A 27,098-nucleotide genomic window follows, 5' to 3' on the forward strand; every position below is an offset into this window, starting at 1 on the left:
TTGTGGTTTCGTATTTTAGGCAGGATGAGAGTTTGAATAGGCAAGATGAATTTGCTTGTTGTCGTTTGAATTGGCAAGAGGAGAAGAAAAAAAAGAAAGAAAGAAAATCTTGCCAAACCCGGTTTGATTTCACCGAAATGCCATTTTAGACAGTAGAAACGGAAGCTTACCTAAATACTGCTTAGGAGTTTTTACCCGGCAACCTTCTAAAGGTTTAATCAGAAATAAGATTTGTTCTCTAGAGGGCAGCAGGACTTTCTGGAACGGCCGGCAGATGCTTGCAACATCTGTTGAAGACCCCGGCAGCAGCTGCCTTTTTAATCACATATGAAGGCTGATCCCCGACTCTGAAGGCAGCTGGTAACTGTCGGACGGTCCTGGCCCCATCTCTGCCTCCGACGCAGAGCCCCCATCAGAGCCTTCTCCAGACTCCAGGACTGGCCCGTGTTCCTCCCCAACCTCCTCACTCTCCGAGTTTGCCGCCAGCTCCACTGGCCACTGGCAGGCCACAACAAGGACTACCTGTACATTCTTATGTCATAACTGAACCTGGACCTCCACTTTTTCCTTTTACACATTGATATATAAATAGCCATTTCTATAACACCAAAGCTTTCTGATCAACAGAACCAAGTTCAAAGTTTCAATTTTTTTTTCTTCACAAGCACAAATTCCAGAAGTGATATCCAACTAAGAACATATTTCCCTCTTTAAATAAAGTAATCAGGTTAACCATTCCTGCTCTATCTTCCTTGCTATGGAAGTCATGTGTATTTCTATTTGTCCCTAATAATCTTAGTGAGCTGTCACCATTTTTATTCACAAAATTTATTGTATTGTTTAAAATTCTTTGGCCTTACTGGGGGGGAACGACTTTTTTTTCCCTTTCACCCTCCTCTATTCCTTTAAATTAATCCTTATCATCTCCTCACCTCTCCTTCCTAGAGACAAAAGCTGCATTTCTTTTCTGAGAGAAGACAGACATAAAATAACATTTAAGCAGTTCTGCCCTTTTACCGATTTACCTTTTCTCCTTGCAGTGGATCTACACAATCTTTTATTCTGAACGTATCCAAAATAATCCTTTATATTGGTTTGGTATCCCTTGCAAAACTCAAGCATTTTTAGAGCTTTACCTTTCCTGATGGGGTTTCTACAGTTTCTGGAGATTTATCTTATAGGTTTGGTTTTTTTTTATGATGATGATGTGTGTCTCCTTCCATATCCTAGTCGTGTTTCATTTTTCTCTTCATTTTAGAGAGCTCAGTATATATATCTCCCTGCTGGACTCTTTCGATTTCTCCCATTTTTCCTTCTTTTAGGAAGTGTTTGGGTTTCAGAATAATGTTGCAAACAACCTTGGGCATCTTCTAGTCCAGGGGTCACCCACCTTTCGGACCTCAGAGACCACTAAATTCATAATTTTAACCCCCCATGGACCACAAATATGAATTTTTAAAACAAAATAAATAGTATTTAGTGCAATGTAAAAAATGCAAAATATTTTTTTTGCGGACCACCAACATTTTGGTGATCACTGGTTAGTGGCCGCTGTTTTAGTCCAACCCCCTGCACAAGCAGGAAACTCTATAGCAGTGGTTCCCAAACTTTTTCAGTCCACTGCCCTCTTGGTGCTACAAACTCATCCTCAATGCCCCCCACCCAGGGGTGGGATTCAAATTTCTGTGGGCGTGGCCTAATTTGAGGGTGTGGTTTGCTGGTAACGTGACTGGGTGGGCATGGCTTGCTGGTCACGTGACTGTTGGCGTGGCTTGTTGGTCACGTGACTGGGTGGGTGTAGCTTGCTGCTCACATGACTGGATGGGCGTGGCTTGCTGGTCACGTGACTGTTGGCATGGCTTGCTGGTCACGTGACTGGGTGGGCGTGGTTTGGTGACTGGCAAACCAAATACAAGTGGTCCTCACTCAATGGCCGGTTGCTGAGCAAGTGTTCTAATTTATGACTGGCCTTCCCAGAACTACTTGACCTGTTTTTAGAGTTTTGACAGCCATGCACACACATATACACTTACACACGCATCAGCTTGAAATGAGGCCTAGTTTAGAGGCCCTTTTCCACATTGAAACATCTTTGCCAGCATCTTTGCCTGCACATTAAAACATCTTTGGCTTCTATCATTAAAGGTTTTGTGGACGAAACATGGCCAAGACTATCAGGAAGCTCTCACATTTTGTTGAGGATTTAAACAGGATCCATTGGACCAGACCTCCACCCTAAAAAATTACTTTTCCCCAATGTATTACAGTGCCAATTCTGAAGAAGGCAAAACCAAAATGTATTGGTAAATTACAAGGAGAACACACACACACAGACACACACACTCCCTTTTAACCCTGCTGGAGCAGGTGATTGGACTAGAATAGATATCTCATTATCTTTCTCCTCCCTCCCTTCCTCCTTTATTTCTTTTTCTTTCTGTCCCTTCCACCACCCCCCTCTTTGTCCCTTTTTCTTTCTTTCCCTTTTCTCTTTCTCTTCTTCCTTCTCTCTTTCTCTCTCTCTCTCTCCTCTCTCTTTCCCTCTCTCAGGCTCACCCCATTGACTTCGTACACCGCTCCCTTCGGACTTGCTTGGGCAGGTGCCTCCGGTGCAAGGGGCTCAATGGGGTGATCCTGCGGGGCCTCACCTCGAACGCGGCGGTGGGGGGATTTTTTTCTCACCCCTGAATCGTGCCCTGCCGCTCACCTCCAGCGCCCCCCTGCCGCCTCCTACCAACCCCCTTGCTGGCCCCCTTGCCTCTCAGCACCCCCCTAAGGCATCCCACCGCCTTAGGGATGGCGGTACTGCCCACTTTGGGAACCGCTGCTCTATACCATTTCAGAGAAATGGTTACTCAATCTCTTCTCAAAAACTTCCAGTGTTGGAGCATTCACAACTTGGACGCAAACAAGTCGTTCCACTGATTAATTGTTCTGCGAGGAAATTTCTCCTTAGTTCCAGGTTGCTTCTCTCCTTGATTCTTGATCCTTCCATTGCTTCTTCTTCTGCGTTCAGGTGCTTTGAAGAATAGGTGACCCGCTCTTCTTCGTGGCCACCCCTCTAATACTGGAAGGCTGCTATCATGTCACCCCTAGTCCTTCTTTTCCTTAAACTAGCCCAGGGGTCTGCCACCTTAAACACTCAAAAAGCTGTTTGGGCCCGTTTCCCACAGAAAAGAAAACACCGGGAGCCTCAAACTCTGGGTGGGCCAACTCAATGTCACTCGCATTCAGTCACATGACTCTCCCTGACACGCCTGCTCAGATTTTGTGGTTCCCGGTGTTTTCTGTGGGAAATTTGTTTCTCTCTCTCTCTCTCTCTCTCTCTGTCTGTCTCTGTCTCTGTCTCTCTCTCTCTCTCTCTCTCTCTCTCTCTCTCTCTCTCCCTCCCTCCCTCCCTCCCTCCCTCCCTCCCTCCATCCCTCTCATTTCTGTTTTTTGTGTTTTACCTTCTCAAGCCAGGGGAGAAGTGACTGGGAGGGGAGGGCGAGGGGCGGGGCCAGCCAGTGGTGGGATCACCCAACAGTGAGCCACAACAGAGGGCCCAAAGAGCTGCATGCGGCTCCAGAGCTGCAGGTTGCTGACACCTGAACTAGCCCTAGCCAATTCCTGCACATCATTCTTCATGTATTTCAGCCTCCAGTCCCCTAATCGTCTTTGTTGCTCTTCTCTGCACTCTTTCCAGAGTCTCAACCTCTTTTTTACATCGTGGCAACCCCAACTGGATGTGTGTATTCCAGGTGTGGCCCTACTAAGGTTTTATAGAGTGGTACTAATACTCCATGTGATCTTGATTCTATGCCTGTTTATACAACTGTTGTGGTTCTCTGGCAGCAGGTGCGGATGGCTGAGGTCTCGGAGAGCGAGACTCAGATGAGGGGCCTGCGTGTGATGCAGGGATGGGGCCAGGACCATCAGGGAGTAGAGTGCTGCCTTCGGAGATTGTGAGGGCTGGCAGCTGTGATGCAGAAGACCCCAAGGAGCCTGTGCCCAGTGAGTGTGCACGCAGGGCTGCTTGAAGGAAAGAGCAACTACAGCAGCACGGGCGACTCGGGAGTAAGGCTGCAAGGTAATGGCCCCTCCCTTAAGGGATAAAAGCCAGCTGAGAAACCAGAGTTCTTTGCAGGAAGCAAAGAAGTTGTTGCATTTGTGGACATTCGGAAGATCTTGGTTGGTGTTTGGAGACTCTTTGTGTTTGAAATATTTCTTAGAAATTTTATCTAGTGTTCTTGGCAGCCTTGCAAAACCTTGGCAAGGCTCGTTCTTATCAGAGACAATTAGTTTGAAACAGCCTTTTAACCACGAATCAACGAATTCGCAGAGAAGCATTAAAAGGTTTTGCTTTTATCTCTGTTTGGTGTTTGTTTACTTGGAACAAGGTTTGGGTTAGAAAAACAACCAAGGATTGCATTCGATTTTTTGGCTGCCATCGCATATTACTGGCTCATATTTAATGGATCGTCCATTAGGCCTCCAAGGTCCCTCTCACAGTTATTGTTTTGGAGCCAGGTTTCACCTAATCTGTACTTATACCGTACCTTGCGTTTTTCCTGCCCAGGTGTACAACCTTGCCTCCTTTTGTCTTCAATTTAACAGCCAAAATCAGTATCGGACTTTCTGTTAATAAGCAAGGAAGCCAGTTGTGCGTCTGATCTGACAACTTTTTTGCCACTATTGAGCAAATCACTGCAGTCGTGAAGTGAACCATCTAGTCATTAAGCAAATCCAGCTCCCCCTCCCCCATTGACTTTGCTTGTTGCAAGGCAGCAAAGGGAAGCTTGGAGATGGTGATCACATAATCCTGGCAACTGTCACGTATACCCGTTGCCAAAGGCCCAAATTTTGATCGCATGACCATGGAAGATGCTGCAGCTGTTGTAAGTGCGAGGAATGGCCAAAAGTGTTGTGGTTAGCCGGAAGCAGGTGCGGACGGCTGAGGAGAGCGAGGACTCAGGTGAGGGGCCAGGACCATTAGGGAGTGGACTGCTACCTTCAGAGATTGTGGGGGCCGGCAGCAGTGATGAGGAGGTTCCCGAGGAGCCTGTGCCAAGTGTGCATACGCATATGCTCACAGGAAAGAGCAGCTACAACAGCACGGGCGACTCGGGAGTAAGGCTGCAAGTTAATGGCCCCTCCTTCAAGAAGAGAAAAACCAGCTGTGAATCAGACGTTCTTTGCAGGAAGCAAAGACGTTTTGAAACTCCAGCCTCGTGGACATTCCAGTATCCTGAGTTTGTATTTGAAGATTCTTGTATTGCAAATTATTTCTTGTCTGTTATCTTTTGGCAAGGCTTGTGCTTATCACAGCCAATTATTTTGCAGAAGCATTACAAGGTTTCTGTTCCTCTTAGATTGTGTTTGATTTGTTGGGAAAGGGCGTGGGCCAGAACAATAAGTCACTTTTTTCCCATTGCCTTTGTAACTTTGAAAAGTGGCTAAGTGAATGGTTGTTAAGTCAAGGACGACGTGTACCATATTTTGATATATTAACCGTGGACAATTCCAGAAGGCAGATCCAGGAAGGTGGTGTAGCTGCTTACAGAACCAGAATTTTGTGGAGCTAAACTGTTCAATCAACCAGCCGTATTGGGATTTTTATGGGGATTCTTATCATAGATGGATGGCGACGCTTACGAAACCAGATGAATTCTGCATCTGTTATCTTTTTGTCCGACTGGGATAACAGAATTGTTGTTTAATGCAGCCAGATTTTCTGTGATAGTTTGTAGAATGGGACTGCAGTTAACAGCTGATTAATTTCCAGGGTTTTATGTGGGTTGTATAATAATGATGATGATGTTGATTTTGTTTTTGTTTTTTCTTGGACTGTTTTAGTCCAATTTATGGGGGAGATTTCACTGTTCTTTCGTGATTGGTATAATCTTTAAACCCAGTAAAACAGTGGAGTGGAGTGGAGAGTGGAGTGGAGTAGAATGGAAAGAATAGAATAGAATAGAATAGAATAGAATAGAATAGAATAGAATAGAATAGAATAGAATAGAATAGAATTCTTTATTGGCCAAGTGTGATTGGACACACGAGGAATTTGTCTTGGTGTAAATACTCTCAGTATACATAAAAGAAAAGAGACATTCGTATACAATCAAGAATCAAATGGTACAACACTTAATGATAGTCATAGGGTACAATAAACAATCAAATCATACTAGGAAACAGTCAATATAAATCGTAAGGATACAAGCGACAAAAGTTACAGTCCTACAATGACAAGTGGGAGGGGATGAGTGATAAGGAGTGATGAGCAGATTAACAGTAATAGTAGTGTAGACTTTTAATAGTTGAACAGTATTGAGGGAATTATACGTTTAGCAGAGTGATGGCGTTCGGGAAAAAACTGTTCTTGTGCCTAGTTCTGGTGTGCTCTATAGCGTCATTTTGAGGGAAGGAGTTGAAACAGTTTATGTCCAGGATGTGAGGGGTCTGTAATAATAGCACTTAGACGTATATATATATATAGTGCTTTCCAGCCCTCTCTAAGCGGTTTACAGAGTCAGCATATTACCCCCAACAATCTAGGTCCTCATTTTTACCCACCTCGGAAGGATGGAAGGCTGAATAGAATAGAATAGAAAATAGAATGTAAAACAGAATAGAATAGAATAAAATAGAAAAGAAAATGTAAAACAGACTAGAATAGAATAGAAAGTAGAAGAGAAGAGAATATAGAAAATGAATGGAATAGCATAGAACAGAATAGAATATAGAAAAGGAATAGAATAGCATAGAATGATAAGATAAAATAAATATAATAATACAAATTCCTCTTTGATTATCTTAAGTCAGTAACTTTGGTCATGATATGAGTTGTGTGTATTGGCTTGATTTTTAAATTTCTTTCTTTGGTCATGATATGAGTTGTGTGTATTGGCTTGATTTTTAAATTTCTCTTTCTCTGACCATGTTAAACTGATTAGATTTTTTTTTTAAATCATCACATTAGCTGATAACAAAAGTGAAGACAAATAAATAAGAGCATCCTCGACTTACGACCCACAATTGAAGCCAAAGTTTCTGTTAGTGAGGTCTTTGTTTAAGGGAGCTTTGCCCCATTTTACGACCTTCCTAGCCACCAAGTGAATCGTTGCCATTGTTAAGTTGGTAACCTGGTTGTTAAGTGAATCTGGCTTCCCCATTGACTTTGCTTGTCAGGAGGTCACTAAAAGGGATCCCTGAGATGCTGCGGCCGTCATAAATACGAGTCAGTTGCCAAGTGGCCGAATTTTGATCACATGGCCTCAGGATGCTATAACGGTCGTAAATGTGAAAAACAGTCATTTTTCAGTGCCGTTGTAACCTTGAGCGATCGCTAAACGAAATGTTGTAAGTCGAGGACTACCCGTATCAACTTACCAACTGCAGCAATTCACTTAACAACTGTGAGAAGAAAGGTCTCAAAATGGGGCTAATACCCACTCAGCAGCTGTCTCGCTTAGCAACATAAGTCAATATCTGTATTGTATGGTATTCCCCCCCCCCCCTCCTCTGGTGTTATGGAATTACAGTCAGTCCTCAACTTACAACCGTTCATTGAGTGACCATTTAAAGGTACAAGGGTGCTGGAAAAAAGTGACTTATGACCGTTTTTCACACTTACACCCATCACAGGATCATCCTATGGTCATGTGATCCAAATTCAGACGCTTAGCAACCAACTCACGTTTAGGACCGGGAGGTCACGCGATCCCCTTTTGCGACATTCTGACAAGCAAAGTCCCAACGGATTCATGGTTGCGAACTGAATAGCTGCAGTGATTCACTTAACAGCTGTGGCAGGAAAGGTCGTAAAAGGGGTCAAAACTGACTTCAGGTAGCAGATAACAGATAATCAGAGTTGGAAGAGAAGGGACCTTATAGGTCATCTAGTCCAACCCCCTGCCTAGGAGACCCTACACCATTTCTGACAAATGGCAGTCCAGTCTCTTCTTGAAGTTCTCAAGTGATTGTGCTCCCACAATTTCCGATGGCAACTTCTGTTCCATGGGTTGATTGTTCTCCCTGTCAGAAAGTTTCTCCTTATTTCCAGGTTGAATCTCTCCTTGTTCAGTTTCCATCCATTATTCCTTGTCTGGCCTTCGGGTGCTTTAGAAAATAGCTTCACCCCTTCCTCCTCTCTGTGGCAGCCCCTCAAATATTGGAAGACCACTCTCCTGTCTCCCCTGGTCCTTCTCTTCACTAGACTAGCCAGGCCCAGTTCCTGTAACCGTTCATCGTATGTTTTAGCCTCCAGTCCCCTAATCATCCTGGTTGCTCTTCTCTGTACTTTTCTAGAGTCTCGACATCTTTTTTATAACGTGGTGAGCAAAACTGGATGCAGTACTCTAGGTGTGGTCTTACTAAGGCTTTATAGAGTGGTATTAGTACCTCATTCATCTTGATTGTATCCCTCTGTTAATTCCTTAGGATTGCATTAGCTTTTTTGGCGGCGGCTGCACACTGCTGGCTCCTATTTAGCTGGTTGTCCACTAAGACTCCAAGATCCCTCTCACGGTTACTGCTACTGAGCCTGATTTCACTCAGTCTGTATGTGTCCTTTGGGTTTTCCTTGCCTAAGTATAGGACTTTACTTTTCTCTACACTGAATTTCATTTTGTTAGACTTAACAACTGTCGTCCTTGGCAACGGAAATGTTGGGCTCAATTGCAGTTGTAAGTCAAGGATTACTTGTATTGTGTTCCCCCGCCCCTTCTCTGGTAGGCCAAGGGAATCCTGGTTTAACTGTTTGTGGTCTGAATCCTTGTTAGCTGCCCAGAAACATATTCCGGTGGGCGGCCAAACAAGTGGAAATTGTATATCAGTGAACAAAGGATGACTAAATGCTTGCTTTTACACTAGTTTAGCATAAGCCAATTTAAGACGCCTTTGTCAAGGGCTCCCTGTATCTCTTGCAAGTCCATGGGTATGATGTGCCGTACACTAAATAAATATATAAATGAATGTCTTCCAGGTGGAACAGTTCTGGCGGTTTTACAGCCATATGGTCCGTCCTGGGGACCTGACAGGCCACAGCGACTTCCATCTTTTCAAAGAAGGAATTAAGCCCATGTGGGAGGTGAGTCTGAGCCTGGTTTTAAAGTCGGTGGTGTTCTGACCCAGGCTTCCCAAGAGCATGAAGCTGACTCCTCGTCCCGAAAAAAAAACCCTTTTATTTAGGTGAAAGGGCAATTCCTCTCCAGCAAAGTCCCGGCAAACAGTCTTTCATGAGATTTGACAACTACAGACCTTTATCAGGCTGGGAGAATTGCCAGGCTGATAGCTTCCAAACGCCACGCTGTGGCAGCAATTACTTGGCAAGGAATAGTCAGGAACAGATCTTCACTCTAATGAATTGAACTAATTGTCTCCTGCAAACACCACTCCCCTTTCACTTCTCTTTGTTCTCTATGGGAGGGGCCATTCACTGTCCACCTGTGCCTTTACTCCCAAGTCGACCCTTGTTCCTTAGCTGTTCCCTTCTCCTGGCAGCTCTGTGCATGTGCACATTGGGAACAGGCTCCAGCTGTTCTTCTTCCCCACTGATCCCCGACTCCGAAGGCAGCTGGTAACTGTCGGACGGTCCTGGCCCCATCTCTGCCTCTGATGCAAAGCCCTCACCAGAACCTTCCCCAGACTCGAGGACTGGCCCATGTTCCTCCCCAACCTCCTCACTGTCCGAGTCTGCCGCCAGCTCTGCTGTCGGCTGTCGGGCCATAACAGGTGGTGAGGTTTGCTTAGTAAGGCTTTCCTGGGACTGACATTTCCACTGTGGAAGGAAGCTGGGCTCAAACCCAGGTTTAACATTCTGTAGTCTGTCGGGATGTTCTCACTGTCCTCATGCATCTGTTTTTCACCAGTTGTTTTGTGGAAGGGGAATCTTGGGCCAGCAATCCTGTTAGGGAGAGATACTAAATTAGAACAGAATGCTCTGCCCTAAAAGTTATTTATTCATTAGATCTTTCATCTATCTTTATCACTTTATATGTAACTCAAGATGGCGGACATGGCCAATACTCCTATTTTCTCCACAACAACCACCCAGTGAAGTCGATTGAGCTGAGAAAGGAAGACTGGCCCAAAGTCACCCAGCCGGCTTTCATACCCAAGACAGGACTAGAATTCACCAGCTCCTAGTGATTGGGCCAAAGTCACCCAGCCGGCTTTCATTCTGAAGGCGGGACTAGAACTCGGCATCTCCAAGTGATTGGGCCATAGTCACCCTGCCAGCTTTCATGCTAAAGCAGGACTAGAATTCACCATCTCCTAGCGACTGGCCCACGATGATCCCGTCAGCTTTTATGCCTGAAGCAGAACTAGAATTCACCATCACCTGGTGATGAGCCCCAAATCACCCAGCTTGGCTTTCGTGCCTAAGGCAGGACTAGAATTCACCCTCTCTGAGGGATTGGCCCACAGTCACCCAGCCGGTTTTTGTGCCTAAAACGGCACTAGAAGTCACGGTCTCCGGGTTTCTCAGCCAGCATCTTAAACGGCTGCACCAAACTGGCTCTCCATAAACTGGTACTGTTTATTGGAACTGCCGCCCTCTTTCACATGTCAAGTTGGCAAACGAGGGAATAGACATTTCTTCTGTTGAGGAATAGAATAGAGTGAATGAGCTGGAAGGGGCCTTGGAGGTCTTCTAGTCCAGCCCCCTGTTCAAGCAGGTGACCCTATACCTGTGATGGCGAACCTATGGCACGTGTGCCACAGGTGGCACGCAGAGCCACTTCTGCCGCCACGCGAGCTGCAGACAGACTTACCTCACTGCGCATGCACGCGCTTCACAGCTGATTTTTGGCTGGTTGGAGGCCTTTTTGGCCTTCCAGAGGCTTGAGGAAGGCTTCTGCAGGCTTTCATTCTGCAGGCCTGTTTCATCACTTCCTGTTTTTCTGGAAATACCGGAAGTGACAATGGGCCTAGTTTTCGGCCTGCAAAGCCTGCAGAAGCCTTCCTCAAGCCTCTGGGAGGCCGAAAAAGGCCTCAAACCGGCTGAAAATCAACTGTGAGGCGCATTGCAGGTAAGGGGGTGGCGGGGGATGGGTGGATGAGGATTGCACGCGCATTGCCTTCTAGATGCTGGCACGAATGTGATCGTGCAAGCACGTGCATAATTTTTGGCACAGGAGCCCCAAAAGGCTCTGCCACCACTGCCCTATACCGTTCCAGACAAGAGGATGTCCAGTCTCTTCTTAAAAACCTCCAATGATGGAACAGCCACAATTTCTAGTGGCCAGCTGTTCCACTGGTTAGTTATCCTCACTGTTTAGGAAGTTTCTCCTTAATTCCAGGTTGCCTCTCTCCTTGATTAGTTTCCATCCGTTGTTTCTTGTGCTGCCCTCCGTCAGAAGAATTGCCTTGTTTTGTGTTGTAATGACGAGGCAGTCGAGTTGTTTGATCATGAACAACTGAGTCATGATGATCTTTACTGGAGTCTACTCTTGCATTTATACACATTTTTACTTATCCTCCATCACTGGTTAACTTTGGTTACTGCTTAACTTTCGTTACTGTTTAGCACAGTAATCCATACAATTAATTATATCTAGTTAAAGTCTAACACATGTTGACTTCCTCTCTCTAATCCTCCTTTAGACTAGTGACTTTGTTTGCCTGAGTTGTATTTGCTTGGAAACATTCTTTACCTGAGGTTTGCCGTCCGAGATTGGAACATCCCTGCAATTACAGCTCTACAGTTTCGTCACAGCTCTCCCCATCAGTGCAGCATCCGTGCTCTCTGCAGCCTTAACCCCCAAACCTGTGCTAGCTTGATCCCTAATTCTCTTCCTCGCCCTCTTCCCAGGACGATGCCAACAAGAACGGGGGCAAGTGGATTATCCGCCTGCGAAAGGGCCTCGCGTCTCGGTGCTGGGAGAACCTCATTCTGGCGATGCTGGGAGAACAATTTATGGTGGGGGAAGAAATCTGCGGGGCCGTCGTCTCCGTCCGTTTCCAGGTGAGCGGCCGGGGAGTTAATGGGAAAGGGCTGCCAATCGGAGCGCAGTGCTGCCCTGTCCCAAAAAGTGCTTTTTCAGGAGGGCAACTGGACTTTCTAGTTTTTTTCTTTTCTTTGGAAGGCGTTTCGCTTCTCATCCGAGAAGCTTCTTCTGCTCTGACCGGATGGTGGGGAATGGAAGGATTTATATTCCTTGCAGACAGCTGGTCATTTGCATCCTTTTAGGGGGTCGTTGAGGCCACTTGGAATCCCAAAGTTGCTTTTTTTTTTCCCCAAGAAGCAACTGGACTTTCTAGTTTTTTTTTCTTTTGAAGGCGTTTCGCTTCTCATCCGAGAAGCTTCTTCTGCTCTGACAGGATGGTGGGGAATGGAAGGATTTATATTCCTTGCAGACCGCTGGTCACTTGCATCCTTTTAGGGGGTCGTTGAGGCCACTTGGAATCCCAAAGTTGCTTTTTTTTTTTTTTCAAGAGGCAACTGGACTTTTGGTTTTCTTTTGAAGACGTTTGCTTCTCATCCAGAAGCTTCTTCTGCTCTGACAGGATGGTGGGGAATGGAAGGATTTATATTCCTTGCAGACAGCTGGTCACTTGCATCCTTTTTTAGAGGGTCGTTGAGGCCACTTGGAATCCCAAAGTTGCTTTTTTTTTTTTTCAAGAGGCAACTGGACTTTCTAGTTTTTTTTTCTTTTGAAGACATTTCGCTTCTCATCCGAGAAGCTTCTTCTGCTCTGACAGGATGGTGGGGAATGGAAGGATTTATATTCCTTGCAGACCGCTGTTCACTTGCATCCTTTTAGGGGGTCGTTGAGGCCACTTGGAATCCCAAAGTTGCTTTTTTTTTTCCCCAAGAAGCAACTGGACTTTCTAGTTTTTTTTTTTCTTTTGAAGACGTTTCGCTTCTCATCCGAGAAGTTTCTTCAGCTCTGACAGGATGGTGGGGAATGGAAGGATTTATATTCCTTGCAGACAGCTGGTCATTTGCATCCTTTTAGGGAGTCGTTGAGGCCACTTGGAATCCCAAAGTTGCTTTTTTTTTTTTTTTTTCAAGAGGCAACTGGACTTTTGGTTTTTCTTTGAAGACATTTCACTTCTCATACAAGAAGCTTCTTCCGCTCTGACTGGATGGTGGGGAATGGAAGGATTTATACTCCTTGCAGAGAACTGGTCGTTTGCATCCTTTTAGAGGGTCGTTAAGGCCACTTGGAAGTTTATCTGTGTCCTCAGGGTCACCTGTAGTGCAAATGGTTCCTGTAGTCTGCCATTTTTCCCCCCTGGAAATCCATTCCTACTCCCACACCATTGAAAGGGTGTTCATCCCAAATTGTGTAGCTAAACACCTGTCGAGATTCTCCGTCCCCCAGGTCATCGTTGTCTTCTTTAATCGTCTTCCTGACTGGTTCTCCCCGCAGGAGGACATCATCTCCATATGGAACAAGACAGCCAGCGATCAGGCCACCACGGCCCGGATCCGGGACACCTTACGGCGGGTGCTCAACCTTCCCCCCAACACCATCATGGAGTACAAAACGCACACGGACAGCATCAAGTACGTGCTGCGGGGAGGGGAGGGCTGGGCGGTTGCAGGAATGCACTTGGTTCCGTGTCCTTACGGCCCGAAGGGCTTCTTGAACCCGAAGACATCCTGTGTGCATGTTCTGTTGGGAGGGGATCAGGGCTGTGAACCCCTCAGCTCAGCAATTTGCAAGCTCTCCATCCTGAAGAGCAAAAAACAAAAACAAAAACACCCTCCCCAGAATTGTTACTGCTCCCCTCAGAATAGTTGCGTTGCTCCACAAATCCTAGGACAGCTTTTAAAAAAAAATATTTCTGACTGACAGGCAGGAATCAGGTACGGCCTTGATGCCAATCAGGAAGTCGGCGTTTATAGCGGGTAGCCTTTGACTTGCGACCACAACGGAACCCAAAATTTCTGTGGCTAAGCAAGACAGGTGTATTAAATTGCCCCGTTTGACGACCTTTTTTTTGCCCCAGTCGTTAAGTGAATCACGGTGTCAGAAAACCAGGGTGACCATGAATGATGTGCCTCAGAGTCGGCTAACTTGTCAGGATTCCGGCAGTTACCCCCCCAATTAAATCACGAGTCTCGAGCCAAACTTCCAAAACCTCAAAAGGATTTATTGGGAGTTAACATGTCCGGCACTGCCTGGGTGTAGCCGACTCTGAGGCACATCATTCATGGTCACCCTTGGCCCTGGTTTTCCCCCCACCCCCACCCCCTGGGAGTATCGTAATTGGAATCCTCCAAAAGTCTCTCTCTCTCCCCCTGAGAACGGAGCTGGAGACGGCATCCTGCGATCCCAAATAAAGAACAATCGATCGGTAGGAAAACGGGGTGGGGAATTTTCCTGCAGACTTTTGGGGGGGGATTTTCCCAGGGTCTCTGCTGCTTTCTTATTTCTTCTCACCTTGAGTGTCAGGATAGGCTACCATGTAAAGCAGTCCCCAACGCAAAGCGGTAGCTATGGTCTCTCTGTGCCTGCTGTGGAAAAAAAAATCAAAGATGCTGTTTGCTAGGTTGTTTTCATCCAGACACGAAGTAGGGTCATCTTTGCTCTGTAAACGAAAATCAGGAAGCTTAGAAGAACATAGATTGGCGTCCCCCAGACCTGCTTTTGCTTCCTAAGAAGCTTGATTAAGAGATGTTATTTATTTAGCGTACGATGAGAACACGACAAAAGAGAAGTAAACATGTACACTGTCGGGGCTCTGGCAGTTACCCCCATTTAAATGATGAGTCTTCTGCCGTGTCTCTCAAGAGTTTAAAAAAAGATTTATTAGGAGTGAACATGACGGTGCTACCTGGGTGTAGCTGACTCTGAGACACATCATTCAATTCACCCTTGACCCTGGTCTTCCCCCGCCCCTTGGATGTATATTCTCCAATGGGACACATCCATAGCCATGAGTCATCAATCATGCTGTGATGACCCAGGGTGTGGCACAAAAGCAACAAAGTCACAAAAGTAGGTAAAGTCCCTTTAATTCCTCCAACTTGGCCCCCAATGTCCAGTTATCATCGGCTGGAAACAAAACTCTCCCAAGAAAAGTTTTCAAAGGGAAGAAATTCAGTCCGAACCCAAAGTATATCTAAATTATAAATAAAAACCAACACAAACCACGCTGCAGCAATTAACGAGACAGGGCAGGATAAGGAATTGCAGACTTGAAAAGATAACAAAACACACACATTTGGGAGGATGCCAGAACTCAGGTAGGACTTGACAAACAAAGATAATGCATGCTTTGCTTCCAGCAAGGTGCTGTGCGCAAACACCTTTTTAATCCTGTTTTCCCAGCTGCAGCTAATGAAGGGAATCAGGGCCTTTTTCTGCCCCATAACCCACGTTGCTCCCTTCTCCGTTCCTCTCTGCATGCTTAGGATGAAGAGGGGATGGGCCTGGGTCTTCCTCTGAATGACCAGCCGGACAGTGCCCTTCCCCAGTTTACTCCACAACCACCGGAGCCACACTCCCATTCCCTGTCAGCTGTTCGATCTCTCCCTCAGAATCAGATTCCAACAGCGGCAGGACACATGCTCTCCAGTAATAATCTTGCGTGCCAGAAGCTTTGGCCGCCTAGCAATTATCTATGAAAGCATTTAAGGAATGCACTACTTCCCCCCACTCCCTTTCTGCTGGCGACTCTTAAAAAAAACACCAGAGAAATATTTTGGAGTTGACACGGTCATTAAACGAATCCAGCTTCCCGCAATCACGTGACCACAGAACATATTTACCCGTCGTGAAGGCATGCTGGTTGCAGAGCGCCCAGATTTTGATCCCGTGACCCTGGGGACTGTTGTGACAGTCATAAATGTGAGGAGTGGTCATAAGTCGCTTCTTTCAGGGATGCTGTAACTTCAAAAGGTCGGTAAATGAAAACTGGTAGGTTAAGGACTCCCCCTATGAGTAGTCCTCGACTTAACGATGATTCATTTAGCAACTGTTCAAAGTTATGACGACAATGAAAAAAGTGACTTACAACCGTTTTTCACACTTAACGACTGTTGCAGCATTCCCCCTGGTCGGGTGATCGGAATTCGGATGCTGGACAACCGACTCACATTTATGGTGGTTGCTGTGTCCCTGGGGTCATGTGATCCCCTTTTGCGACCTTCCGACAAGCCAGATTCACTTTAATAACCGTCTTATTCATATAACAAGTTTCAGAATCAGGATAGAGCTGAAAGGGACCTTGGAGGTCTTCTAGTCCAGCCCCCTGCTCAAGCAGGAGCTCCTATACCAGGGGTGGCTAACCTTTTTGGGCTCCTGTGCCAAAAATTGTGTGCATGCTGGGACTCGCGCGCTTGCTGCCAGCACCCAGAAGGCAATGTGCAGCCCCCTGCACATGCGCATGCAACTTCTGGTATTACAGGAAGTGATGAAATGGGCCTATTATTTGGCCTGCAGAGCCTTTTTTTCAAGCCTCTGGGAGGCCAGAAAAGGCCTCAAACCAGCCGAAAAATCAACGGTGAGGCGCACACACGCGCAGTGAGGTAAGTTTGCCTGTGGCTCACGTGCCAGCACAAATGACTGGTTCACCATAGGTTCACCATCACGGTCCCATACCATTTTGGACATGTGACTTTTCAGACTCTTCTTAAAAGCCTCCAGTGATGAAGTGCAGTGATTCACTTAACAGAGGGGGCAAGAAAAGGCCTAAAATGGGGCACAACTCGCTTAGCACATTTTTCACTTAGCCACAGAAACGTGGGGCTCCTTTGTGGCTGTAATTCAAGGACTACTTGTATCTACCCTCACCCCATCCCACGGTGAACCTCCAAAGAGCCTGGCTCCAAACCTCACATGCCACCTGCTTCCCAATTCGAATTTGCCATCGTCGCCGGGCTGGCAGCTTTAAAAGTCTTTGCGTTTGGGAGGCAAAGGCAGCCAGAGAAAAATACACATTTGGGACCACGCTGCCTTCCTGGGGAAATGAAATACAAAAACTTAAGCGAGGATTTATAAGCCCATTAGATTTATAAATGCCCTCAAGGAGGCACTATGTAAATTGACTTGCGGCTGTAACAATGATTTCTGATCGTTATAAACACTGTATATTAAATTTCCCCCAGCTCCTTCAGTGACAAGGGCTCTTTAACCAGAACGGAGGATAGTAATATATAGAGGAGACAGCGGTGTTTTAAAGAAGGCTGTTCTGCTTTACCAGAGCAGGCCATTCACGATCACGTTTGTTTTCTCGCAAAATGATAAAAAGATTGCCACTTATTTAAGAGCTTGGAGTGAAGAATGTGAAAAACACGTAAATGCTCTGTAAGCAAAGAGGCCGGTTGGATCATGAGGACTGACATTAAGAAAGAGAGAGAGAGAGAGAGGGAGGGAGGGAGGGAGGGAGGGGGAGATATATATATATCTCAATACAAAAGCCTGATGATGGCAGATGAGATTCTGCTGAAACGCTACAACTTTAAAGCACCACTACTATGCGTGAAAATACCAAGAAAGCTCAACATATATTTAAAAGTTTTCTTAACACTACTATCATAAGGAAAACTACTAGATGGGAAAACAAAAAAAATGCATAGATAGATAGAGATAGATAGATAGATAGATAGAAGATAGATAGATAGATAGATAGATAGATAGATAGATAGATAGATAGATAGATAGATAGACAGAGATAGATAAATACTTGTAGTGAGATGATAGATAGAGATAGATAGATAGATAGATAGATAGATAGATAGATAGATAGATAGATAGATAGATAGAGATAGAGATAGAGATAGATAGATAGATAGAGATCTATGGATATAGATCTATAGGTATAGATAGATAAAGAGGTAGATAGATAGAGATATAGGATATAGAGATATGTATAGATAGATAAAGAGGTAGAGATATAGGTATTTAGAGATTGTAAGATAGATAGATAGATAGATAGATAGATAGATAGATAGATAGATAGATAGATAGATAGATAGATAGATAGATAGATAGATAGATAGATAGACAGACAGACAGACAGACAGACAGACAGACAGAAATCAAAGTGAAAGAGACAAACGGAAAATAAAATTCAGCCCTGAGGACAGTAAAAAAACAAGAATCTTCTCCCCAATAGGAGACTTCCCACGGGACAAAAAAGAATTTTCCGGTAGGATCCGATCAAAAATCCTTGACTTACCGTAATCGTGTTATGGGTAGTCCTTGTCTTACGACCACAATGGAGTCCAAAAGTTACGCTGCTAGGTGAAACATTTGTTTAAGTGAGATTTGCTCCCCATTTTACGACTTTTCTTGCCACCGTCATTGGGTGAACCATTGCGATTGTTAAGTCAGTCACACGGCCGTTAAGCGAATTGTGGCTTCCTCCATTGACTTTGCTTGTCCGTGACCCCGGGGACACTGCGACCGTCATAAATGTGAATCCGTTGCCCAGCGTCTGGATTTTGATCCCGTGACCAGAGGGAAGGCTGTGATGGTCGTTAAGTGTGAAAAAACGGTCCTAAGTCACTTCTTTCAGTGCCGTTGTAACTGTGAACGGTTGCTAAGTGAAATTTTGTAAGTCGAGGTCGACCTGTACTTAACAGTGGCAGCGATTCGTATAACAACGGTGGCAAGAGAAGTCGTAAAACGGGACAAAATTCACTTAACAACGGTCCGGCTTAGCAATGGAAATTGTGGGCTCAATTGTGTCTGTGGAGATTCTCAGTCTTCCAGGTCATGGTTGTCCCCAAAATGCTTTTTTTTTTTCTTTTTCAAAAGGCAACTGGACTTTGTTGTTCTTTTTTTGTTGAAGATGTTTAGCTTCTCATCCAAGAAGCTTCTTCAGCTCTGACCAGACTCTGGGCTCAATTGTGGTCCTAAGTCGAGGACTACCTGTAATTGTATATTTCATGTATGTTTGACACTTAGCAACCACAGAGATAAGATTTTCTCCATGACTCTCTGTCCCTCACCAGGTGCATTGCAACTGATCTCACCCACCTTGCTTCTGGTCATCTTTTCTGTTTTCTTATGCAGAAGGAGGAAAATGCTGGCCAAGTCCTCCTCCCTCCCTCCCTCCTTCCTTCCTTCCTTCCTTCCTTCCTTCCTTCCTTCCTTCCTTCCTTCCTTCCTTCCTTCCTTCCTTCCTTCCTTTCCTCCCTTCCCTAACTTCTGTCCTTCCTGTCCTTCCTTCCTTCCTTCCTTCCTTCCTTCCTTCCTTCCTTCCTTCCTTCCTTCCTTCTTTCTTTTCCCCATCTCTCTCCCTTCCTAACTTCTGTCCTTCCTTCCTTCCTTCCTTCCTTCCTTCCTTCCTTCCTTCCTTCCTTCCTACCTACCTACCTTCCTTCCTTCCTTCCTTCCTTCCTTCCTTCCTTCCTTCCCCCATCTTCCTCCCTTCCTAACTTCTGTCCTTCCCTCCTTCCCTCTCATTCCCATTCCCTCCCTCCCTCCCTCCCTCCCTTCCTTCCTTCCTTCCTTCCTTCTTTCCCCATCTCCCTCCCTTCCTAACTTCCTTCCTTCCTTCCTTCTTTCCTTCCCTCTCATTCCCATTCCCTCCCTCCCTCCCTTCCTCCCTTCCTTCCTTCCTTCCTTCCTTCCTTCCTTCCTTCCTTCCTTCCTTCCTTCCTTCCTTCCTTCCTTCCTTCCTTCTTTTCCCCATCTCCCTCCCTTCCTAACTTCCTTCCTTCCTTCCTTCCTTCCTTCCTTCCTTCCTCTCATTCCCATTCCCTCCCTCCCTCCCTCCCTTCCTTCCTTATCTCTCTCCCTTCCTAACTCCTGTCCTCCCTCCTTCCTTCCTCCCTCCCTCCTTTCTTGGAGGTCACCTTACGTCAACATTTGGGATTTTATGGTTTCATATTTTTATTATTCCCTCCCTGCTGCAACCCAGCATCCCTCCCACATTTTGCAGCCTCGTGTATTCACAGGAGGGGGAGGGCACGTGTGCGTATATGTTGCACCAAGGTATTTATTGTTTTAGGGGAACGTGGCAGTGCAAACTCCGGGTGACACACAGAAAGTAGACCATCGGAAGGTATATAGACCTATCCGAGGCCAAACGGAATTCTCCTTTGCGTCTTCCATTTCCTGGCGCTGTGTTTTTTTTTAGATCACTGATGAAATGCGCGCACATGCACACACACAAACACAATATTTCCTGCTTCCCATGCAGCATCTTTGCAGCATCCCCTTGCGCCAGAGAAACAGATTGAAAATGGAGCAAATCCTCCCTCATACTTCATAAATAACCTAGGCGGGAGCTTGCAGGCTTCGGCCCGTCTGAAGGGAGATTTGAGAAGGGAGGCTACAAATCGGAGGGTGGGGGGAGTGGAAACCTGCTGGCTTAACAGGAAAAGGAGATGGATTAACGGATCGGTTACCGGCAGCTCAGAATGTTTTGAGTGCTTGGCTGCCACCCACCTGTTCATCAAGCCTTCCCTAGCCACGCGCGGCCACAAACGCCTGCGAAGACACACACACACACACACACACACACACACACACACGGCCTGCATGGGAGGCCCCTCACTTGCTAGCACATCTGGGACACCCACAGCCGACATGCGTTCAAACGACAAAATGCCATCGAATAAATGAAGCAGCGCAGAAGCCGGTGTGTGGAGAGGCTCGCGGGTTGGAAAGCGAATTCGGCTGTCGTGCCCCAGTTATCTCCCCTCTATGCAGAGGTCCCCAATCTTGGCCACTTTAAGACTTGTGGACTTCAACTCCCAGAATCCCCCAGCCAGCCGTGTCTGTCTCTTTTTTTCTCCTAACTCTCCTAAAGTGGAGGGAGATTGCAGAGGAAGGGATTACAAGAGAGTAAGCTATGCTGGCTGGGGGATTCTGGGAGTTGAAGTCCACAAGTATTAAAATTGCCAAGTTTGGGGATCTCTGCCCCTACAGCCGATTATAGCTGTCAAGTCTCCTTTTACTCAGCCATGTGATTGTAGTTGCTTTCAGCACCGTTACCAATTTTGGGGCCCCAAATAAGGAAAAACGCCGAAGGGAAAAAAAAAGAGAAAGAATGGGGGTCAATTGCTTCTTGCTTCTTTTTTGGTCTTGTAGAGCCTTGCAGAATTTTCCTCGAACGGTCGGCTTCAGAAAAAATAAATAAATCCCAATTTCACGGTCAATTTGGGAAGGAAAATGTGGGCTGGATGCATAGAAAACTCTCTGTGGATTATTTTAATGGGCTCTGCCATCCTTTCTAATCCCCGATCCTTCCATCTCACGTCCTGATTTATGCCTGGAACAGGGGTAGTCCTCGACGTCCGACCACAGTTGATGAGCCCAAACTTTCTGTGGCTAGGCGGGAAATATGTGAGATGACTTTTTACGACCATTTTACGACCTTTCTTGTTTGTTAAGTGAATCATTGCAGGTGTTCAATTAGTCACCCGGTCGTAAGTGAATCTGGCTTCCCCTAGGACCCTGCATTCGTCATAAATGTGAGTCAGCTGTCAAGCACCCCAATGAAAATCACGTGGCTATGGGGCAACGTTCAGAAGTGTGACAAAGGGTCATAGCGCACTTTTTCCAGTGCTGTCGTAACTTTGAACGGTCACTAAATGAACTGTTGTAAGTCAAGGACTACCTGTAATAAGTGAATCGCCACGGTTGTTAAGCTAGTAACACAGTTGTTAACTGAATTGGAACTCCTTTGTTGGGTTTGCTTGTCAGAAGGTCGCAAAGAACAGAATAAGAGTTCTTTTATTGGCCAAGTGTGATTGGACACACAAGGAATTTGTCTTGGTGTGAATGCTCTCAGTGTACATAAACGATACATTTGTCAAGAGTCAAGAATCATCAGGTAAAACACTTAATGATAGCCACAGGGTACAATAAGCAATCAAATCATACTAGGAAACAGTTCATATAAATCGTAAGGATGCAAGCGACAAAGTTACAGTCATACAGTCACAAGTGGGAGGGGATGGGTGATAAGGAGGGATGAGAAGATTAATAGTGATCGTAATGCAGACTTTGTAAATAGTTGGACAGTGTTGAGGGAATTATTTGCAATATACAGGTCCTTCATGGAAGGCAGGTTGGTAGTAATTGTTTTCTCTGCAGTCCTCATTACCCTCTGGAGTCTGTGTCTGTCCTGTTGGGTTGCAGTGCCAAACCGGACAATTATAGAGGTGCAGATGACAGACTCAATCATTCCTACAGTAGTCGCAAGTGTGAAAAATGGTTCTAAGTCATTTTTTTTCCGGTGCTGTTGTAACTTTTTAAAAAACAATTTTTATTGAAAATTAAGTTTTAAAAACATTTGAACATGGTGATCTTTTGACATATATCAGCAGTCTTTACATTGTTATAATAGCAGAATGTCATCAAACAAGATAACATATATGTGTGTGTGTGTGTGTGTGTGTGTGTTAAGTTTTCGCGGGTACTTACATGTATGGTATTCAGCTTTGTTTGGGTATTTTCCCACGTCATTGTAGTTGTGCTTTTAAACGAACACAATAGACGAACACAATACAGAAGCCTGATGATGGCAGATGAGATTCTGCCGAAACATTGCTACAACTTTAAAAGCACAACTATAATGACATGGGAAAATACCCGAACAGAGCTGAATACCATACATGTAAGTACCCGCGAAAACTTAAGAAAACACATATATGTGTGTGTGTGTGTGTGTACATATACATACATACATCTATATACATCTTTACATTGCAGATCGTAACTTTGAACGGACACTAAACAAATTGTTGTAAGTCGAGGACCACCTGTGCCCATAGCTACTCCCGTCTCTCAGGAATTCCTCCCTTGTACGTCCACCCCACTCCAAATGGTTTTCTAATCATTCCTGCTCTGCCTGGGAAGGCTAGCTCGGAGGCGAGGAATCCATGGGATGTTCCCTCTGGCGGGCCAGGATTCCTGTGTGCTTATGGGGTTTGTAGTCCTTCTCCGACCGCTAATGCCCCCTCGCCCAATGCCACCTTTGCCAAATCCAAATTAAAGCGGTTATTGCTCTCTTAAAAACCAATGGCCCGGCCAGGACAGATGGACACCCGCTTTATATGGCAAGGCTTCCGGTGTGTGCCAAGTCACCGAGAGCTTTTACAACCCAGACATTATGGTCCTCTGTCTGTGGTGGAGAGTTAGTTTTTCCTCCCCACGCTGCCTCCTTTCCTCCCCCTGGCAAATTTCTCCAAGTTCTTTGTGCCACTAACTTCACAACTGCAGTGATCCACTTAAACGCCTGTGGCAAGGAAGGTCGTAAAAGGGGGCAAAGCTCACTTAACAACTGTCTCCGTTAGATGCAGAAATTTGGGGCCCAATTGGGGTGGTACGTCGAGGACTCCCTTGTACGGCAAAGGGAGCTCTGATGCTGTCGGGAGGGAGAACTTAGGCTGCAAGCAAGGATTGCCAGGGTGCTGGGATAATTCGCCATGGCCAAAAGGACAAGAGCAGAGGTGGCATTCGGCAGGTTATGTCCAGTTCTGGAGAACCGGTAGCGGAAATTTTGAGTAGTTCGGAGAACCAGCAAATCCCACCTTTGACTGACCCCTCCCCCATCTCTGCTTCCTCCCATGTCCCAGCTGATTGGCTGGGCTTTGTTTGGTTTCCCTGCACGGGAGAACGGAGCTGGAAAGCAGGTGTGATGACCCAGGGTGGGATACAAAAGCAACCAAGTCACAAAAACAGGTGAAGTCCCTTGAATTCCTTCAATTTGGCTTCAAAGCTCCAATTATCATTGGCTGGAGAAAAAACTCCCCCACAAACAGTTGCGAAAAGGAAGAAATTCTGTTCCAACTCAAAATACATATAAATTATAAATAAATAAAAAAACAACACAAACCAAACTGAAGCAATTAGTGAGACAAGGCAGGATAAGGTCTTGAAGACGTCCACAGATATCGGAACACACACATTGGGAAGGATGCCAGAACTCAGATAAGAACTGACAGACTAGAATTATTTCACGCTTTGCTTCCAGCACTGTCCCATGTGCAGTTTGTCCTTTTGAAACGGTCTTCACAGCTGCAGCCATGAAGGGGATCAGGGCCCCTTCCTCCCCCCCCCTAGACCATGCCATTCACGTCTCATCCTCTCCTCCCTGCGTGCCCTAAGATGAAGAGGGGATGGGCCTGGCTCTTTCTCTGAATGTCCAGCTGGCCTGTGCCCTTCCCCAGTTTCCTCCACACTCCCACTCCCTGTCCGGCCGTTCCTCCTCTCCCTTGGAGTCAGACTCCAACAGGGACATGACAGCAGGCTAGTGGGGTGGGGAGAGAATGGGGATTTTGCAGTAACTTTCCCCCCCGCCATGCCCACCAAGCCACACCCACAGAACCAGTAGTAAAAAAAATTGAATCCCATCACTGGACAAGAGTTACACTAATATCAAGGAAATCGAATCATGAACGAAAAGGTGCAAAAGGAAGGACCCGAGGAAACGTGACCGACAAAAATGAAAATGGTTTTGGTTTTAATTCTTTAAATTCTTTAAAGTAATTCCAAAACCTATTTTCATTTTTGACATTCACATATCATTGTGTATCCATTCCATTTAATTATATGGCTGGATTGTCCCCAGGACAAGTTGGCCCGTGGCAAGTTGTGCCATTCCACTCCAGGGGACTGGAGGATAAAACATACAAAGAACGGTTGCTGGAATTGGGTAGGTCCAGTTTAATTGAAAAGAAGGACTCAGGATGACATGATAGCGGTCTCTCAATATTTGAAGGGGTTGCCCCAAAGAAGAGAGGGGTCAGTCTATTCTCCAAAGTATCTGAAGGCTGGACAAGAAGTAATGAATGGAAGCTTACCAAAGAAAAGATCCACCCTAGAATTAAGGAGAAATTTCCTGACGGTTAGTGCAACTGCTTGCCTCCAGAAATTGTGAATGCTCCAACACTGGAAGGTTTTTAAAAAAAGATGTTGGATAACCCTTTGTCTGAAGCGGTGTAGGGTTTCCTGCCCAGACAGGGGGGTTGGACTAGAAGACCTCCAAGGTCCCTCCCAACTCTGTTATCCTATTCTATTCCTTCCGCAACCGGGAGAGGCTGACCCAGGAGATTTAAGAAATCCAGCCTCACCTGCCTCCGATGACCATGAGCGATCAGCTGGGGACCTTCTCCCCTGCCTCCCTCTCCCATTTGTCTCGCTTTGCTAAGCGGGCAGTCTGGGTCTCATCCCCTCCCTCGCTTCCTTTTCCCCGTCAGCAAGAAAAATTGCCCCCACAGCCGCCCCATTAGACCCATTCCCCGAGATTTATCTGAAAAGCACTTTGGCGGCACGTATTAGCCTGAGCGCATTTTTATGTTTATGTCATTAGCAAAGCAGATTTAAAGCAAGCCGTGACTGGCAGCAATTGGCTTGCTTTTTCTTTTTTTTTCTCCCTCCGCTTCCCAATCCAAAAAAAAAAAAACGGCTCTATTAAACGGATTCGTTGTGCAGCTTTGCAAAACGATGCGTTCGCCCAGGTTGTGCCAAGCCTTGGAGGCGTCAAAAAAAAACAAAACACATGGATTTGATTTGATTTTGATTTTTTGATTTGATTTTGGTCTATCTCTGGTTTAAACAGCCCCCGCATGTTGCGCTGGCCTAGGAGACATAAGGCCATTCAGAGGGCAGTTTATATTCAAGATAGCTTTGACAGTATTTATTTATTTATTTGATTGGTCAATCGCTTATAACAGGTCTCCAACCTTGGCAGCTTTAAGACTTGTGGACTTCAACTCCCAGATTCCTCAGCCAGCTTTGCTGGCTGAGGAATTCTGGGAGTTGAAGTCCACAAGTCTTAAAGCTGCCAAGGTTGGAGACCCCTGGCTTACAAGATACAGGTATAAGAATAAACATAGTTTTGAAGACATGAGATAGATACATATAAGAAAAATGAAAAGAAACAATAGGACAGGGACGGTAGGCACGATCGGTGCGCTTATGCACAGGCCTCTTAGGAAGGGGGGTATTGGTCATGAGGGGTGATGGGCAACCATTTCCCTTCTCCTCAGCTTTGGAAAGTTGCAGAGCTGCCACAAAGAAGAGAGGGGGTGTGGGTGTGAATCTGTTCTCCAAACACAAGGAGAAAAGCAACCTAGAACTAAGGAGGAATTTCCTGACGGTGAGAACAATTAACCAGTGGAACAGCCAGATTAACAGATAATCAAGAGTTGGAAGGGACCTTGTAGGTTATCTAGTCCAAACCCCCCCGCCCAAGTGGGAGACCCTACACCATTTCTGACAGATGGCAGTCCAGTCTCTTCTTGAAAGTCTCAAGTGATGGCGCTTCCACAACTTCCGAGGGCAACTTCTGTTCCCTGTCAGAAAGTTTCTCCTTATTTCCAGATTAAATCTCTCCTTGTTTAGTTTCCATCCATTATTCCTTGTCTGGCCTTCAGGTGCTTTGGAAAATAGCTTGACCCCCTTCCTCTCTGTGGCAGCCCCTCAAATATTGGAAGATGCTCTCCTGTCTCCCCTGGTCCTTCTCTTCACTAGACTAGCCAGGCCCAGTTCCTGCAACCGTCCATCATATGTTTTAGTCTCCAGTCCCCTCATCATCCCGGTTGCTCTTCTCTGCACTTTTTCTAGAGTCTCAACATCTTTTTTACATCTCTTCTTTGTGGGAAGCCCTGAGATATTGGAAGACTGCTATCTTGTCACCCCATCCTTTTTTTCCTTAAAATAGACATGTCTTCTGTCCATCCATGGTTTGCTCAGATGTCTTTCTTTCTTTCTTTTCTTTCTTTCTTTCTTTCTTCTTTCTTTCTCTTTCTCTTTCTTTCTTTCTTTCTTTCTTTCTTTCTTTCTTTCTCTTTCTCTTTCTTTCTTTCTTTCTTTCTTTCTTTCTTTCTTTCTTTCTTTCTTTCTTTTCTTTCTTTCTTTCTTTCTTTCTTTCTTCTTTTCTTTCTTTCTTTCTTTCTTTCTTTCTTTCTTTTCTTTCTTTCTTTCTTTCTTTCTTTTCTTTTCTTTTCTTTCTTTCTTTCTTTCTTTCTTTCTTCTTTTCTTTCTTTCTTTCTTTCTTTTCTTCTTCTTTTCTTTCTTTCTTTCTTTTCTTTCTTTCTTTCTTTTCTTTCTTTTTCTCTTTCTTTCTTTCTTTCTCTTTCTTTCTTTCTTTCTTTCCCATCGTCGCTGGGCTGGCAAGTCCAGTAGAGCACAAGTAAAGACAAACATGAGCTAATACAAGGTCGTTTTATTTCTTGACAATCTCTCCAACAAGAA

At 45.5% G+C, this 27,098-nt stretch overlaps 1 protein-coding gene across 4 annotated transcripts in view; it reads left to right on the forward strand.

The window, feature by feature from the left end:
- The window catches only part of EIF4E2 (eukaryotic translation initiation factor 4E family member 2), a 52,008-nt gene that overhangs the window by 15,410 nt on the left and 9,500 nt on the right, over positions 1-27,098 (forward strand). For all 4 annotated transcript variants that reach the window (XM_087965553.1, XM_087965555.1, XM_087965556.1 and 1 more), the window contains 3 exons: positions 8,966-9,070; positions 11,798-11,950; positions 13,362-13,498. In XM_087965553.1, the coding sequence (XP_087821679.1) occupies positions 8,966-9,070; positions 11,798-11,950; positions 13,362-13,498 (395 nt within the window). The remainder of the gene's footprint in view (positions 1-8,965; positions 9,071-11,797; positions 11,951-13,361; positions 13,499-27,098) is intronic.

This window comes from Notechis scutatus, chromosome 4, assembly GCF_049901735.1.
Source record: "Notechis scutatus isolate UNSWTSFEM ecotype Mainland chromosome 4, rNotScu1.2, whole genome shotgun sequence".
Lineage (NCBI taxonomy): Eukaryota > Metazoa > Chordata > Lepidosauria > Squamata > Elapidae > Notechis > Notechis scutatus.